This window comes from Dama dama, chromosome 14 (assembly GCF_033118175.1).
Source record: "Dama dama isolate Ldn47 chromosome 14, ASM3311817v1, whole genome shotgun sequence".
NCBI classification, from domain to species: Eukaryota; Metazoa; Chordata; class Mammalia; order Artiodactyla; family Cervidae; genus Dama; species Dama dama.
The window spans coordinates 53,929,227-53,947,031 of NC_083694.1; the positions used below are offsets into that span (position 1 = coordinate 53,929,227).

General features: G+C 34.7%; 1 protein-coding gene across 5 annotated transcripts in view; it reads right to left on the reverse strand.

Moving 5' to 3' along the window:
• The window catches only part of COP1 (COP1 E3 ubiquitin ligase), a 220,594-nt gene that overhangs the window by 53,622 nt on the left and 149,167 nt on the right, over nucleotides 1-17,805 (reverse strand). The window contains exon 16 of one of the 5 annotated variants that reach the window (XM_061160779.1): nucleotides 7,981-8,249. The exons of the other annotated variants lie outside the window; for them this stretch is intronic. Coding sequence (XP_061016762.1) covers nucleotides 8,140-8,249 — 110 coding nt within the window. The 3' untranslated portion in view covers nucleotides 7,981-8,139. Of the gene's footprint in view, nucleotides 1-7,980; nucleotides 8,250-17,805 lie in introns of those variants that run through there. 5 annotated transcript variants of the gene reach the window in all.

The following is a 17,805-nucleotide window of genomic DNA, read 5'->3' on the forward strand; positions in this document are numbered from 1 at the left end:
CACACACACCAAAAAAGTCTAAAGAGACTCAGAAATCTCAGCATCTCAGTTATGTATACTTTCCCAAATTAAAAATAAAAACAAAAATCTCAGTTAAGAAAAAGTAGCAGAAACATTTATCACAAAGTCGTCCCCAACCTAACTTGCTTAGAACCTCAGGATATAAAACAGACTGAAGTAAGAGCTGCTTTGGCTAGCGCCCAAGGAGGAGCAAGGGGCCCTTTTCTCAGCCTCTTTCTCTCCCTACATCTGGCTTTCTTCCTACCTGCCAACTCTTGAGAAATCTAAAGGATAGAATTTGAAAAATATCAACTGTATTACTGATTACTATGAATAAAGTCATTTATTTTTTTCCAAATTTATCTTTCTATGGTAGGGAGAGAGCATATTAATTAATTTTATATGTTAATTCCAAAATTTATGGGCAAATAAAAACTTTTACAAATCATTACTATGACTATGACTTGGGCTTCAAAATCATTGTGGATGGTGACTGTAACCATGAAATTAAAAGATGCTTGCTTCTTGGAAGGAAAGCTATGACAAACCTAGACAGTGTATTAAAAAACAGAGACATCACTTTGCTGACAAAGTTCTGTATAGTCAAAGCTACGGTTTTTCCAGTACTTATGTACAGATGTGAGAGTTGGACCATAAAGAAGGCTGAGAACCAAAGAACTGACGCTTTCAAATTGTGGTGCTGGAGAAGACTCTTGAGAGTTCCTTGACTGCAAGGAGATCAAATCAGTTAACCCTAAAGGAAATCAACCCTGATTATTCATTGGAAGGACTGGTACCGAAGCTGAAGCGCCAATATTTTGGCCATCTGATGTGAAGAGTTGCCTCATTGGAAAAGATCCCAATGCTGGGAAAGACTGAGGGCAGGAGGAGAAGCGGGTGACAGAGGAAGAGATGGTTGGATGGCATCACTGACTTAATAGATGGGAGTCTGAGCAAACTCCAGGAGACAGTGAAGGGCAGGACCCTGGCACCCTGGAATCCATGGGGCTGCAAAGAGTCGAACAGGACTGAGCAACTGAACAACATGATTTGTTGGTTTTAATTACCTCTGGTGGAAGAAAATGTGTTTTCCCTAAACTCTTTCCCCGAAAAGTGTTTCTCAGACTGGCAACAGGAAAAATAGTGTTTAAATCTTCATACTCACTAATAGGACTCGATACAGTGTTCTATGCATACATATTAGTGGCTAAATAATGATAACACTGTTTATCACTGGAAAACAAAAAAAAATTTGTATCAAATATAGAAAGTTTTAAAATTTGTTTTTGTTATTTGAATTCATTTGAAAGTATACACAATAAATTACTTGTGGAATATATAGTTTTATTATTATACTACTGTAATATGGCACAACACACAATCTAGAATATTCAGTGGCTTATAAGATACTAAATAAGCACAAAACGCTAGCAAAATTTCCTAGTTTCACAGTCTCCCTGCTTTGGAATCAGTTTCCGTGCAATAAACTGTGTGTTAATCACCAGGGAAATTCAAGGATCCGTTTTCCTCTTCAACTTAGTAGGTGACTTTTTTCAAATTAAACTTTCATAAAATTATTCAAACATCATAAATCTAAATTCAGAAGCAATGCCCTGCAAATCTTAATGGCTTTAGAAATACAAAATCAGCATTGCCACAAGAGAAATAAAATGGACTAGTAATCTATTTTCTAGATTGCTAAGTTTACATACAGCCAAATAAACCCTGCAAAAATATGTGTTTATTCTTTGAGAATGAATCTGCTTCAATCTTTACTGATCTGCTTTACTTCAATCTCTTTTCAAACACTTTTGCTTTAAGGAATCAATGTAAACAATGCTTAAGTAATAACTAATAAACACTGGGGATACTTTAAACTATTTTCATTACTAGAAAGGCAATAAAGCCAAAGTAAAAATAAACCATGTGGACATGTAAAGGTTGTAAATAAATCTGATTTATTTCAAATATCTAGAAAATAGCTGTCTAAATCAGTTGATAGTAGGAAAGAACCAAAAAAGCCTAGACAGGGTTCTTATACAGCATTTAGCTGATCATTTTAAATAGTAAATTCAATCTGTTTCAATTTAGTGTGATCAGATTAGTTAAATGTTTGGATTAACTCTCATCATTACTTAGATTTTTACTTTTTTTATCCTGGCTTTTTCTGTGATTCTTCATTTCCTGCCTTGTAGAGTTCTTTTTAATACAAACTGAGTTTTCTCTCTTACTGTAGATTTGAAAGTAGAGTTTCTACTTCTATTCTTTAATGGTTTAAAATTTGAGAATGCAGGCATGCCTTTAAAGACAAACTTAATTAATATTGTCACACAGATTATATAAAAACCTTACATTGTTTCCATTTCATGAATACTCCTCCAAAACCTGGGTTACATTTTTATTGTCCAAATTTTTACTTCCACCTTTTTAAAACCCCCAAACTAGTCTTATTTTTCTATTACTGTTGTTGTTGTTTTATATACTCAATACTAGCTAAGATTTATCCACATTTATGTGGGTAAACATATTATTTACCACATTTATCTCTTTGCTCACAGGATTTCATTCCTTACATTTTATTCAATTCTTGATTTAATTCTCCCCTTTTGCTTATTTCTCTGTGGTGGGGTAGGAAGAAGAAGCATCCCATACCATGAAGGCAGGGGTTAGAATTCTCAGGGAGTCAATTCCTCTCCACCACTCAGAGCCCAGGCTAAGACAAAGTTTCTAGAACTGTAACCTTGCAAATAGGCAATTACAACACTCTAGGTACACGCTTCCCAGGTCCACACCATCTGTTCCCTCCCCACTAACACTTCAATATCCAGGTCCCTGGATTGCTGAGGCCAGTGACTTCCCATCACCAGCAGGGAACAGAACTTCAGCTCACATGTTTACTTCTCTGGTTTTTATATTCTGCTTTGTTTGTGACCCTTCGCTATTTCAATACTCTGTAAACTATCTATCTAGAAGAGTATTTTATGTATTTTACCTAAAGTAGTGTTTAGCTGAAATATAAATGTTCATTGACGGAGGATTTTCAGTTTATCTAGTCTATCACACTGTTAGAACCAGAACTCTCTCTAGAGAACCTTACTACGTATATTGGTATAACTATGAAGCAAGTTTCAAAATAAAAGACTGGGTGTGTGAGGGCTCAGTTGTGTCCTACTCTTTGCCACTCTTCGGACTGTACTTCCTCTGTCCACGTGATTTTTTAGGCAAGAATTCTGGAGCAGAGCCTTTTCCTCTGCCAGGTGATCTTCCTGACCCAGATACTGAATTCCCGTATCCTGCCCTGCAGGAAGATTCTTTACCACTGAGCCATCGGGAAGCCCCAAAGACTGATTAACCCTCATGTTATGCATGTCAAGTAACTACTTTTCTGGTGTATTTCACACTGTCCCTCCACTTCCAGAGGCACTTTCATCCAATCCAGAGCATTTTTATTAATATAAAGTATATTTCTATATTAAGTGTCTTTCTATATTAGTAATATGGTAAATTCCATGCAAGAAAAAGATTGAAAAACTAATCCAAAATGGAGAATTTAACTACAAAAGATAATGTAGATTTGGAGTTCAATCTATTTAATGACCTTTATGCTGTTTTTAAAAAGTCATAATAAATCATATTATCTCAATAATAATAGTTCATAAGAAATAATAATAGTTCCTAAGCAAAAACAATTTGGTTATTTTTAACCAAATAATAATAGTTCATAAGAAAATACAATTTGGTTTTTCTCTTTTTCTAGGCAGATTTGGTCCCTATGTTTTGCTAAATGCTATTAAAACAGAAACAATATTTTAATGCAATGATATTCATCAAACAAACAAAGCTTTCTCACTATGACATATAAAAGATCTTCATTATTTAGCCTTTATCTGCATTTCCATATTCTTGTTCCAACAATTCAGGAAGCTGTAAACATTTTTAGCAAGAAGAGTTATTCATGTCCCAGGAGAAGTCAGAGGGGTACACGTGAAAATGATCTGAGGAGTGATTTTGAAATGAAAATGCTTGGTCTCCTCTCTGAAGAGTCTAATTCAGCAGGTCTATAACAGGGCCCAGACATGAATAATGCTTCAGCTTCTTAAAAAAGACTGATACATTTCAGATTTTAAAAACACTAGTCTAATGTTATTTTTTACAACATATTATAATTTATTTGCTTGTCTACCTTTCTGTGATCTCCTGAATTTTAGGATTATTTTTAATTTTTGTATAGATGGTAACAAATACAAAGTTATTTTTAAAATAAGTGTTCCCCTGCCTTGTGACCTCAGCTCTCTGAGGGGATCAGGAAGATTGTAATTTTGTTTCTCATATAGTGTTTTTTGCTTTTAAGATGAAGGTAACATTTTCTGGTAGCTTTCTATACACTAAGCCAAATTGCTATGTTTTGACAATATCTCCTCATCACATCTATAGAGCGCACGTTCTTGCAACTTGTAAGAAAACTACACTGACTTGGCCTGCGGGCCTTCTCATTCACACCAGCCTACTAGAGCAACAGCTCAGCCTTTCCTTGTTCACTTTGCAGTAGCATCTATTAAGTACCCTGGCTAGAAAATTTTAATGTGTAGACAATTTTAATATATTTAATAAAAATTTAATATAATTTAATATGTTGGCAATCTTGGTCTCACAATCAATTGTCCCTGTGACATCAGTATCACTATATACCCAGTTAGAAATAAAGTCTGATAAAATGCCTCATGAAAAGAATAAACATAGGGAAGTCAATTCTAAGCTGATAGAAGACAAATAATTTATTATTTTGTCAGCCAAACCTCAGATTTTTGCTTAATTAGTAATCTGAAAAAGGCATTTACTCCGTGGCATGGCAGAAGAACTGTAAAACAAAGAGATAACAAGAATTGAAGGATGAACTGGTGGTAATGAAAAGAAATCAGGAAATGTATATGAAGAACTGTGGGCAAGAGACTCAAGGGTGGGCTTGAGAGCCACTGGCAGAGGCAGCATGACACAGAAGAACAGAGGGAAACAGGCAGAGGAGGAGGGACCGGACGCAGGGGAGGAGGAGACGGCACTGGTAGGAGAGAGGAGGTAGGCTGGTGAGGGAGGAGAGAGGGGCGGAGAAACACGGGGTGAAAGGTCAGAGAAGGAGGACAGAACAGAAAAGGGGAAGACGGAGGGGAGAGAAGGAAATAAAAGAGAGGGAGAAGAAAGGAAGGCAAAGAAGGAAGGGGAGCTGAAAGAGAGCACTAGAGAACGTGAACAAGCAAGAAAATTTTTCTCCAATTCTGAAAACTATAATCACAGACCTATAACGGCAGAGTGTTCTTTTCACACTCATGTTTGAACTTATGAAAAAATTCACATCTTACTAAAACTCCTTCATTTATATCATAAAAATACATATTTCTAAACAACTGCAAGTGTTTTTTTCATTTAACGTTGTGTGATAACTCATTTAAAGACTAACCGAACAATTAGCTTTCCTGGTGGCTCAGAGAGTAAAGAATCTGCCTGCAATGCAGGAGACCTGGGTTTGATCCCTGGGTTGGGAAGACCCTTGCCAGGAGAATTCCATGGAGTGAGGAGCCTAGTGGGCTACAGTGCAAGGGGTCACAAAGAGTTGGACACAACTGGGTGACTTATACTTCCATTTCGCTTTTCAATCTAACAATTTTAAAGCATTTAGCACCTGTTTTTTGACAAGTAATAGCTACTCACTGATTCTCTGCTGACTACAACTATCTACCTACATCTGTCCCAAAATTAACTAACCAAGTAGACTTCTGTTTCCTAAATGAATACTGAAAAACTATAGCCTCATAAATTTTAAAATCAAAGCCTAAAATTTTTCATCATAAATTTGCAACAGCTGCCCTTACAACATATTTAAATAACATTTTAAAATATGAATTAAGTATATCTAATGAAACCTAAACATCACAGTAGTTTTATGTTGAACATCACCCATTAAAAATACACATTAACAAATTATTATTTAATAATGGAAAACTTTATGTAATCTTATCCTTGAATTTTGCTTCATTTCCCTTGCAAAATAAAAAGCATCCAATTGATTTTATACTGTCTTTTTAGACTGTCTTACTTAGCATTCTCTCCTCTGAAAAAGAAAACTGTACACAATACAAACATTAATTTTCTGTGACCAAAATGCTCTAATTGTAGGACATTTTTTCCACTTAAGTTACTATTAAAGTTATCAGTAAACAATTGATATAAAAAAAAACAATAAGTTTTGGTAATTATTAAACAAAAATAGTATTTTATTAGGGTTTCCCAGGTGGCACAGGGGTAAGAATCCACCTGCTAATGCACCCAACACAAGACATGTGGGTTTGATCCCTGGTTTGGAAAGATCCCCAGGAGTAGGAGATGGCAACTTGCTCCAGTTTTCTTGCCTGGAAAATTCCATGGACAGAGTAGCCTCATGGGCTACAGTCCATGGGTTCACAAAAGAACTGCACATGACTGAGTAACTAAGCATGTAGCACACAATATTTTATTAGAAATACATGTCTTTGTAAGATGGTTGTAGCACAGCCTCTAACTACAAATGAGTTTACCTACTCTTAGAATCCCATTCTTACTGTTGGTATTAATTTTATTCCTATAGTTTAATTTATATATTTATAAAGGTATAGTCATAAAAAATGTAAAATGTCATAGTAATGTCATTCAATTTTTTAAATCCCACATCTGTGCCCCAAATCACAGTCATCTATTATTAAAAATATTTTTAATGATTTGACATCTTCATTGGACTGTGCCTTAATTTCTTATATAACACAAGGAACTAGAATCATCTACCTTGTTTCCTAGTAATTGAGAGTATTTTACAAGTCACAATTTTTGCAAAGTAATAAAATGGTTTTAACAACATCAAACCAATGTGCAGAAACACAATACCTTAACCCAAGCACTTGGGACAGATAAGCTTCATAATTCTAAACTTCTCACTTTTTGAAAGGAAATATGCAACACTTCAAATAAGGGTGTGTCTGCACACTGTAATCAAATACTTTAATATTTCTACTGGAAAACTTGTGAACAATGACATGAAGTGGGATATATAAAGACAAGCAGATATCTAATCATGCCATCAAATGAAATGAAATTTTGATATTCAGAACTTTCAAGATTTTCAAATTGCAGATAATGGACCAAATTAATTGTATCTGTTTATTATCCAACTGAAGTAAAAAGATTTACATCAATTTTGCTCCCATGAAACTTGAAAATAGGGAACAATGTGTACACTTCTTGACAAAACTCAAGAAAGAAGTCCTTTAAAGAAAAAATAAAAAAAACTTCACACACTTTCACTGTTTCACTCAAGAAATATCTAAGGTAAAAGAATTTTTAAAAAGTACAAAATATACTTTTTCTAACACAATGTTTCACTCTTAACAAATATTTTTAAGACAAAGGATGACAGCAAGTTATTCAGTAACAACATTTAGAAGAAAGAGCCCTTCGTTAGATAATCCTGAGGTTTTTACAACCTGGCAAAACGTATCATCTTAAGACTCATAATAATGAGTATGCCTTTCTTTTGTAAAACAGAAAAAAGCTATTATAAAAGTTGGAGAAGAAAAGGAGGCACTGGCCTGGTAGCTCAGGCTTCACTGCCAGGCATATCAACTTATACATGAACTTTGAGGATCTACATACATCCTGAATACTTTCAACACAAACCCTGAATACTTCCAGTGTTCCATCAGGCTTTTCTTACTTCAGTTTGGAGACCTTTGCTTCAGATTACATGTCATGTATTTAAGTATGCATTTTTACATGTGAAGACTGTAAAGCATATGCACAAAGGTAGTATTTTTATGTAAAAATTTCCCTGTGATTTCACACAAGGGGAAGCCAGTGAAGATAATACAATTAGCTAATATACACTGACACTCAATAAATAACAAATTCTTTCATAAACAGAAGATGATTAGAGCCTTGATAATTATATAGCCTTTATTCACTCAGTATCATAAAATTTCTAAGAACAGGACATTATTTAGTCATTACCACAAAATTGTGGTGTAACAAACTGTTCTAAAATTTAGTAGCTTAGAGCCATCATTTATTTTCACAGATCTGAGAGACAGCTTAGTGTTGGCTAATTTCAGTAGCACTTCTTTATGCAGCTGGAGGTTGAAAATGATTTGGCTGGGGCAAATCAGCACCACTCCAAGTGGCATTCCTCCTCTCACTGGGACCAGCAGCTGGCTTGATCATGTTTTCTCTTCCTGGTGATGGCAAAGGGGCAAAAGTAAGCAAGCCCAACTGGGAAAGTGCATTTCAAACTTTTGGTCAATTTTATATCTAACATCACTGGAGCCAAAGCAAGCCTCACTGCCAAGTTCAAGGTCAGGGTAGGGTTGTTTCTGACAGTGGGAAAAAACTGTTTCGTATCAAAGCACATAAGCACACAGAGGAGTAAAGAACTAAAACCAATAATGCAATTTAATATAAATATTAAAATCTGAAACAAATCTTTCAGCCTTAACATTTAAAGAGGACAATTAAATTGGCTCTGTTGTAGAGTTTAAAACACAGTTTATACAGCTTAAGAGTAATTCAGAACCACTAGAGGAAGAAATAACACTTGAAATATTAAGAGGTACAAGCACTACACATTTATATGTTGAATGGTCACAAAAAGATGAAATAATAGTCACTAGACAGAAAGAAAGCTAGCTTAGAGAAACTTTTGAGCTCATGGCTTGCAATACTGACATGGCAATCTATACATTCTGTTTTAAACTAAGATCTCTAGGGGAGGAAAAGAACAATCACATTTTATGTAATTCAATTATGTCCTTTAAGATAATATGTTAACCATGGTCTCTGTCTAATGATACCTGTAACTCAGATACTAGTAGCTAAATTTTAGATTTTCTAGAGCAGTCTTTTATAATATAGCCTCTTTTCCAATACTCATCCAAATTTTCCCACTAAAGAAATAATATGTAAATTACATGATTCATCACTCTACTGTATTTAGTGTATTTAAAAAAACTAACCTTACAAACAAAATGTGAAAACACCAAATAAATGCTCAAATTCAGAAAAATGATTTCAATTTTTTACATAAATATTTCAAAAATATTTAAAGCATTTGACAGATTTACAATAATCTGCAACAGTAAGCCCTATTCAGAAATAACTTCAAAAAAAAAAAAAAACGAGGAAAACACACTTTCTGGAACCCATCAAGTAAATCACAAATAACAGGATGTAAAAAATCTTTTCTTATTGAGTGAATATTTGAATAAACAATGATACTCATATTTAATCTGGAATTGTTGCTGTTTAGTCATGAAGTTGTGTCTGACCCTTTGTGACCCCATGAACTGCACACCAGGCTTCTATGTGCATGGGGTTTTCCAGGCAAGATTACTGAAGTGAGTTGCTACTTCCTTCTCCAGGGGACCTGCCCAACCCAGGGATGAAACCTGCGTTTCCTTCTTGGCAAACAGATTGTTTACCACTGAGCCACCTGGGAAGCCCCATTCTTGCATTAAGCTTATTCTAACAATTCCCTTAAACATAAATGATCATGTCTTTGATGGCGGTTTAGTCACTAAGTCATGTCTGACTCTTGTGACTCCATGGACTGCAGATTGCAAGGCTCCTCTATCCATGAGATTCTCCAGGAAAGAATACTGGAGTGGGCTGCCATTCCCTACTCCAGGGGATTTTTCTGACCCAGGGATTGAACCAGGTCTTTCTAGTTAAGAGATACCTGGAGTAAGAGGTAAATTTTGAATGAAGCAGGTCAAAGGCTAACAGAGTTTTGCCAAGAGAATGCACAGGTCATAGCAAACATCCTCTTCCAACAACACAAGAGAAGACTCTATACATGGACATTAACAGATGACCAACACTGAAATCAGACTGATTATATTCTTTGCAGCCAAAGGTGGAGAAGCTCTATACAGTTAGCAAAAACAAGACTGGGAGCTGACTGTGGCTCAGATCACAAACTCCTTATTGCAAAATTAAGACTGAAATTGAAGAAAGTAGGGAAAACCACTAGACCATTCAGGTATGACCTAAATCAAACTCCTTATATTTGTCAGTGGAAGTGACAAATAGATTCAAGGGATTAGATCTAATAGACAGGGTGCCTGAAGAACTATGGATGGAAGTTTGTGACATTGTACAGGAGGCAGTGATTAAGACAATCCCCAAGAAAAAGAAATGTAAAAAGGCAAAATGGCTGTATGACAAGGCCTTAAAATAGCTGAGAAGAGGAGAAAAGGAAAGATACATCTATTTGAATGCAGAGTTCCAGAGAATAGCAAGGAGAGATAAGAAAGTGTTCCTACGTGATCAATGCAAAGAAATAGAGGAAAATGATAGACTGGGAAAGACTAGAGATCTCTTCAAGAAAATTAGAGATACTAAGGGAACGTTTCATGCAAAGATGGGCACAATTAAGGACAGAAATGGTATGGACTTAACAGAAGCAGAAGATATTAAGAAGAGGTGGCAAGAATACACAGAAGAACTATACAAAAAAGATCTTCATGACCCAGATAACCACGATGCTGTGATCACTCACCTGGAGCCAGACATCTTGGAATGCGAAGTCAAGTTGGCCTTAGGAAGCATCACTACAAACAAAGCTAGTGGAGGTGACGGAATTCCAGTTGAGCTATTTCAAATCCTAAAAGATGATGCTGTGGAAGTGCTGCACTCAATATGTCAGCAAATATGGAAAACTCAGCAGTGGCCAAAGGACTGGTAAAGGTCAGTTTTCATTCCAATCCCAAAGAATGGCAATGCCAAAGAATGTTCAAACTATCGCACAATTGCACTCATCTCACATGCTAGCAAAGTAATGCTCAAAATTCTCCAAGCCAGGCTTCAACAGTACCTGAACCGTGAAGTTCCAGATGTTCAAGCTGGGTTTAGAAAAGGCAGAGGAACCAGAGATCTAATTGCCAACATTTGCTGGATCATCAAAAAAGCAAGAGAGTTCCAGAAAAACATCTACTTCTGCTTTATTGACTACACCAAAGCCTTTGACTATGTGGATCACAACAAACTATGGAAATTCTTCAAGAGATGGGAATACTAGACCACCTTACCTGCCTCCTGAGAAATCTGTATGCAAGTCAAGAAGCAACAGTTAGAACCGGACATGGAACAACAGACTGGTACCAAATCGGGAAAGGAGTACGCCAAGGCTGTATATTGTCACCCTGCTTATTTAACTTACACAGAGTATATCATGCGAAATGCCAGGCTGGATGAAGCACAAGCTGGAATCAAGACTACAGGGAGAAATATCAATAACCTCAGATATGCATATGATACCACCCTTATAGCAGAAAGTGAAGAAGAACTAAAGAGCCTCTTAATGAAAGTGAAACAGAAGAGTGAAAAAGTTGGCTTAAAATTCAGAAAACCAAGATCATGGCATCTGGTCCCACCACTTCATAGATGGGGAAATAATGGAAACAGTGAGAAACTTTATTTTGGGGGGCTCCAAAAGCACTGCAGATGGTGACTACAGCCATGAAATTAAAAGACCCCTGCTCCTTGGAAGAAAAGCTGTGACAAACCTAGAGAGCATATTAAAAAGCAGACACATTAATTTGCCAACAAAAGTCCATCTAGTCAAAGCTATAGTTTTTCCAGTAGTCATGGATGGATGTGAGACTTGAACTGTAAAGAAAGCTGAGTGCCGAAGAACTGATGCTTTTCAACTGTGGTGTTGGAGAAGACTCTTGAGAGTCCCTTGGACTGCAAGGAGATCCAATCAGTCCATCCTAAAGGAAGTCAGTCCTGAATATTCATTGGAAGGACTGATGCTGAAGCTGAAACTCCAATACTTTGGCCACTTGATATGAAGAACTGACTCATTTGAAAAGACCCTGATGCTGGGAAAAATTGAAGGCAGGAGAAGAAGGGGATGATGGAGGATGAGATGGTTGGAATGGCATCACCGACTCAATGCACATGAGTTTGAGTAAGCTCTGGGAGTTGGTGATGGACAGGGAAGCAGTACATGGGGTTGCAAAGAGTCGGACATGACTGAGCGACTGAACTGAACCCCCTTTTTAAATGGTCTGCTCACATATTCCTATGGTCCATGTACATATTCCTAAACAGCGCAGTCTGTTTTGCATGCTCATAAATAGAATTGCACTGTGTTTTTCTGACTTTCTTTCATTCAACATTTATGCTTGTTATTCATCCACATCATTTCATGGAGATGTAGTTCCTTCATTTTCACTGCTGAAAATGTTCTCCAGTGCGAATATGCAAACAGTACAACTATGTACATTACTTAAATACATGTTTCCCTAGGGTGAGGTTTCTCAAACTTCAGAGTGCTTAAGAATTATATGGGGAGACTGTTAAAAAAGCTGGTTCCTGGGGTCCACCTCCTGAAATTCTGATTCAGTAGGTCTTGGTCAGGGTGTTAGAATTTGCATTTCTTACAAGCTCCTAGGTGATGCTAATGTTTATGCTTTGAGGAGCAGAGCTGTAGGATATATTCATTATTTCCTTATTTATTTGAAAGAGTTTTTCATGTAATATAGACATGAAGATTTTATCACTTATATGTGTTCTAAATATCTTCTCCCAATTAATAACTTTTTAAGAAAATATGTTTTAGGTATTATTTGATAAGTAGACGTTTTTAATTTTGTTGCAGCCAAATTTATCCACCAAGCATTTCGTACTTCTCAGCGTTTGCACTGATAGATCAATTAGTTTCAAAAAATGAATGATCATGTCTATTATATTAGTAACAGTTGAATAATAAATGCCTGACTTTAAAATATTTCTGCATTTAATGTGAATATAAAATTTCTTGTGAAGTCTATTTTTAATAAAAACCTAGCTAAATGCCACTTACAGGCTGGAAGGTAAGACAGATACAAATAGGTGAAAGATTTACTAGGTGCCTCAAAGTTGCTCTTAAATTCTAGACTATCAAAGGTAGGTTTTATGACAAAATAACAATTTGTTTCTTGAATATTGGTGCTAATGCATGCCACTTCCATTTGCATTCACAGAAATTACTTAGAAACTTGAAAACAAAATGTCCTTGACATAGTATAAATAACTGAAACACATGTTCATGAATGCTGTGATGCTAATTAAGATTCATTAAGTAAATATTCAGACACTTAATTTATTTAAATGTGAAGGAAAAGACATTCCCACTGGCAACCACTATATAAAATAAAACACAAACTCTTAGTCTTCAAAAGCAAAAAATAACCTTTTTGTTATTTTGTCCAAATCACAAAAATTAGAAAATACTGAAAATGGGGAAACAAATGGTGAATGTTTATATGTATGAAGTGTTTAGTTTGCTGACAGTAAGAAATTGTTTACAGCAACCAAAACTGAAAAGTCTGTTGAAAACAGTTTAACTAGAATATTTCAGAATTCCTGTTTGTTCTAGAAACACTACTCCTTCCCAGTGAATATGTTTATGTGTATAAATGTCACTCCTGAATCAGAATAATATGAATTTTACCTTTGACTTACATTAATACCAGTAATTTTTTGGGGTGGGGGATGTCACAACTTTAAAGAGTATTACTCAGGAGTACCCAAATTTCCTACCTGTTACCATAATTACAGCTGTAAAATTTGCAAAATGGTTCAAGTTAGTAGTAAGCAAGCAAATCTACCATTCTATTAAAACCACAGACTGTTATGAGTTCTATTTACTTCAGTGTAACAGTGCTCTCTAAAACTGACTTTAGAGAGGATGAATTGGAGAAAAATAGTTTTCCTTTTTCTACTCAATAAGAAAACACCATGTAGTAATCTAGTAAAAAGACAACTAATAAATGCCTTTACCTTTATGTATAAAATTTTGTTCTCTCCTCTGGTAAATGCTTCAGAAAATCTCAGGGCTTAAGAACAGATTTTAAATGGTTTAAAATAAAATCTAAAGCCTTTTTCTCAATATTTAATACAAAAAAAGATAGTTTAAAACTCTGTAGTCTACTTTTTTCAAGGGGACCATGACCTAGGATTTGATATTTTAAAAGAAGTACTTGCAAACGTTTAGTCCACCTTAAGAAATCTTTCATGCTCTAAGTTCTAGTAAAAACAAGAAAAAAAAACTCTAACCAACCAATCAATGGCCCCCAAAACCCATCTTTTTATATTATGTTAAAAGGTGAAAGAGCAAAATAATGAGCACAAAGAGAGAGATGAACTCATTGCATCAAATGGAAATATAAGATCTAAATGAAAGTAGGCAGGAAAGCTTAGAATTAGCATTAGGCATCATTACCCAAATAGGATCCATAGTGCCCTTTCAACCAGGAGTCAATCTGTAATTGCTGGGGAGTTCACATACTAATTTTGTATTATCATAACTCCAAAAGCAATGTTTAAAAACGTACAGCCCATTCCCAACATCGAATTCATCATCACAAATGATATTTAGTAAGCAACCTCATGATTATGATTCTGTAACTCTCTCAGTGGCAAAATAAACGGTACAGCTAAAGAGAGACTGATGTTTTATAGTTTAAGGAGCAACGTCTAGATAATAGCCTACATTCTAAGAAATATTTCAATTCTAAATGAAGATGATTCAATATCAGTCACTGTCTTCTAGTAACAAAGCTGTTTTTTTAAAAAAAAACTATGACTAAAGGCATTGATTCTAACCCTATTTCAAAGCCAGGAAAAATGTCTTTAACTCACATCAATTATTCAGCATTGTGATGGATAGGGCAGATGACATTTAGTATCTGTTCCCAACACCTTATAGAATTTACAGCCAATGGAAGATGGAAAGTAAAAACTATATTGCCCAGATTCTCATGTAGCTATGCTTCTAGATGTGAAACAGATTTCACAGTGGGATGCACTTATGTATGATTTGAAAGGTTGGAATTCTGTGGTCATTCTGCGTTGGAAATATCTGTTGCAAGCACCACTGTAAAGATGTGGATGTTCTCCGGAACAGATGCAGTACTGTTCCAGTGTCTAGTCTGCAGCTCTGTGGCAATTACAGTGAATTTCTGCTCCTTTGATTACAGCCATGGCATCACATTCTCGTCAACAAACATTGATCACAACAGTTCCAATGGCCGAGAAAGAAATAACAGCTCTCCTGGCTTACCTATACTGAGAATGAGTTAAGAGTCATTCCAGAAGGTTCAGTTTGCATATCTCCAACTCTCCTAATAATCAAATTTTCATAAGAACATTAAAAACAGTGGGAATGTGTAGTGTTCTGGCCCCAGAAGCACCACCCACCACACACACCCCAACATAAACACACACACATACATGGACTTTGAAGAAGGTAACAAATATTTAGCTAGAACAACGAAGAAGAAAAAAGACAGAAGACACAAATGACCAATCAAGAATGAAAGAAGGAATATTACAACTGACATTACAGAACACTAAAGGAAGAGGAAATTTAAAGGAATTAAATCACAAGAGAATCTTATGAACAACTTCATGCTCACTAATTAGAAAAATTAAATTTACAAATTCCTACCAAAAAGAACTTCAAGAAGAAATAGAAAATCTGAATAAACTTATAAAAAGTAAAGAAACTGAACTAGGTAATATAAAATTTTTCCACAAAGAAAAGTCCAAGCCCAGATGGTTTCACTGATATACTCTGCCAAATATTTATAGAAGAAATAATAATAATCCTTTACAAACTCATTCAGTAAGCAAATGAGGAAACAATTCCCAAGTCATTCTATGAGGCCAATAGTACTTTAGCAAACTAAATCTAGCAACAAGTAAAAAAAATTTCACAACTTGGTCAAGACAGATTTTTCCCAGAAATGGAAAGTTGCTTTAACATTAAAACAACAACCACCCCCCCCCCATGAAATACCTCATACTATTATAATAAATAACATAAATCACAAGATCATCTCAACATAGGTAGAAAAACTTTAGACAAAATCTAATAATATAATAATAAATACTTTTCGCAACTAGGAATAGAAGGAAACTTAACCTGATAAAGGGTATCTACAAAAACTCACAGCTAACATCACACTTCATTGTGAATGAATGAATACTTCCCCCTAAGATAAGGAAATCCTTTCTGCCAATTTCATTCAGTATTATATAAGAGCTTTTAATTCATGCAATAAAGCAAAAAAGCATTAACATAGTACAAGAAGAAATAAAATTATTTTCATTCACAGATGATACAATCTCAAATGTAGAAAATCTCAAGAAATTCACCTTAAAACTATGAGGAAAAAAAACATGAGTACCAAGACTACAGGATGCAAAATCAATATGCAAAAAATTGATTATATTTATGAAGCCTAGCAACAAACAATCCAAAAATAAAATTAAGACAACAATTCCATTCAGTAATAAAACACTTAGGAATAAATTTAACAAAAGAAGTTCAAGACTAACATACTGAAAGCTATAAAATACAGATGTTAAAAATGGCTAAAAAGGAGACAGAGGATTATAGACCAATTTATGTTTACAGGTATTAAAAATATAAGCCAAAAAGTCTAGCAATTTATCAAAAGAATTCCACATTAATGTTAAACCTAAATTCTAGGCTTACTCTAGAAACACAAATATAGTATCAAAAAATGTATAAGCATATCTCAACAAATTAAACCATATGATTATATAAAGTGATGCTGAAAAGGCACCTGATAAAATACTGAATTTATTCGTAACTAAGAAACAGTTAAATAAATGATTTGAATTTAATGAATGCTATTCTTCAGGGAATTCCCTGGCAGTTCAGTGGTTAGGACTCTGCACTTCTACTCTCAAAGGCCTGGGTTCAATTCCTGCTCAGGGCAGTAAGATCCTGCAAGCCATGGAGCAAGGCCAAAAAATTTTTAAAAACCCACAAAACTATTCCTCAAAAGGGGATATCATGAACAGCAAACCACTAAAGCTGATTCAACTATAGGAAATACATAGGAAAAGTAACCATAATTAGTATATAACATGCCTTTTAAAAAAAGAGAATGTAAAAAATCATTAGAAAAGAAAAAAATACAACCATCACTTTTGGCTACTATCAAATATAAACAGATAGCCCAAAGGACTCTAATAAAAAGTTACCAGATTTAATAAGAACAATGCCTAGATATAATACAAATATTCAAGTATCAACAGTTTTTTATTTTTTACTCTCAGCAAACAATAGTTAAAGGAATGCAAAAAAATAATAACAAAATTACAGCAAACAGAAAAAATTAACCAGAAAGACCTAAAATGTAAGTGAAAAAAACTAAAACTAAAAATCTCTTTGAAAGACAGAAAATATTCCAAACAAACAAAAAGATATCCCATGTAACTATAGTAAGATGAACTATCTTAATATCACTGGTTCCAAAATTAACTAATAAATATAGGGTAATTCAGATGAGAATCCCAAAAGAATTTTTCTAGAACTGGAAAAATATAAATCTTAAAGCTTACATGGAAATGTAAAAATTAACTAAGAAATACATGAAAATTTAACCCAGTGAGGACAAAACTCCCTGCCAGATAGTTGAGGCATTTTTAAAGTAGATTTCTCCTTTCCAGGAAGGAGAAATTTTAAAGATGCTCATGTCTGGCATTTGTACATATTTCATATTGATTATAAATATGACCATCATTTTTCTATTAAAAATGATGACTAATAGTGTTTTTATAACATTAAAAAACTCAAAAAACTACTTTATCTAAATGACTGATAAGTATTAATTAACAAAAATACCTTAGCAATTATTGAGCATCATATTCTAAGAGCTTTACACATGTGTAAAGCCCCAAAAGATGTATCTCTATTTTAAGGATAAGGAA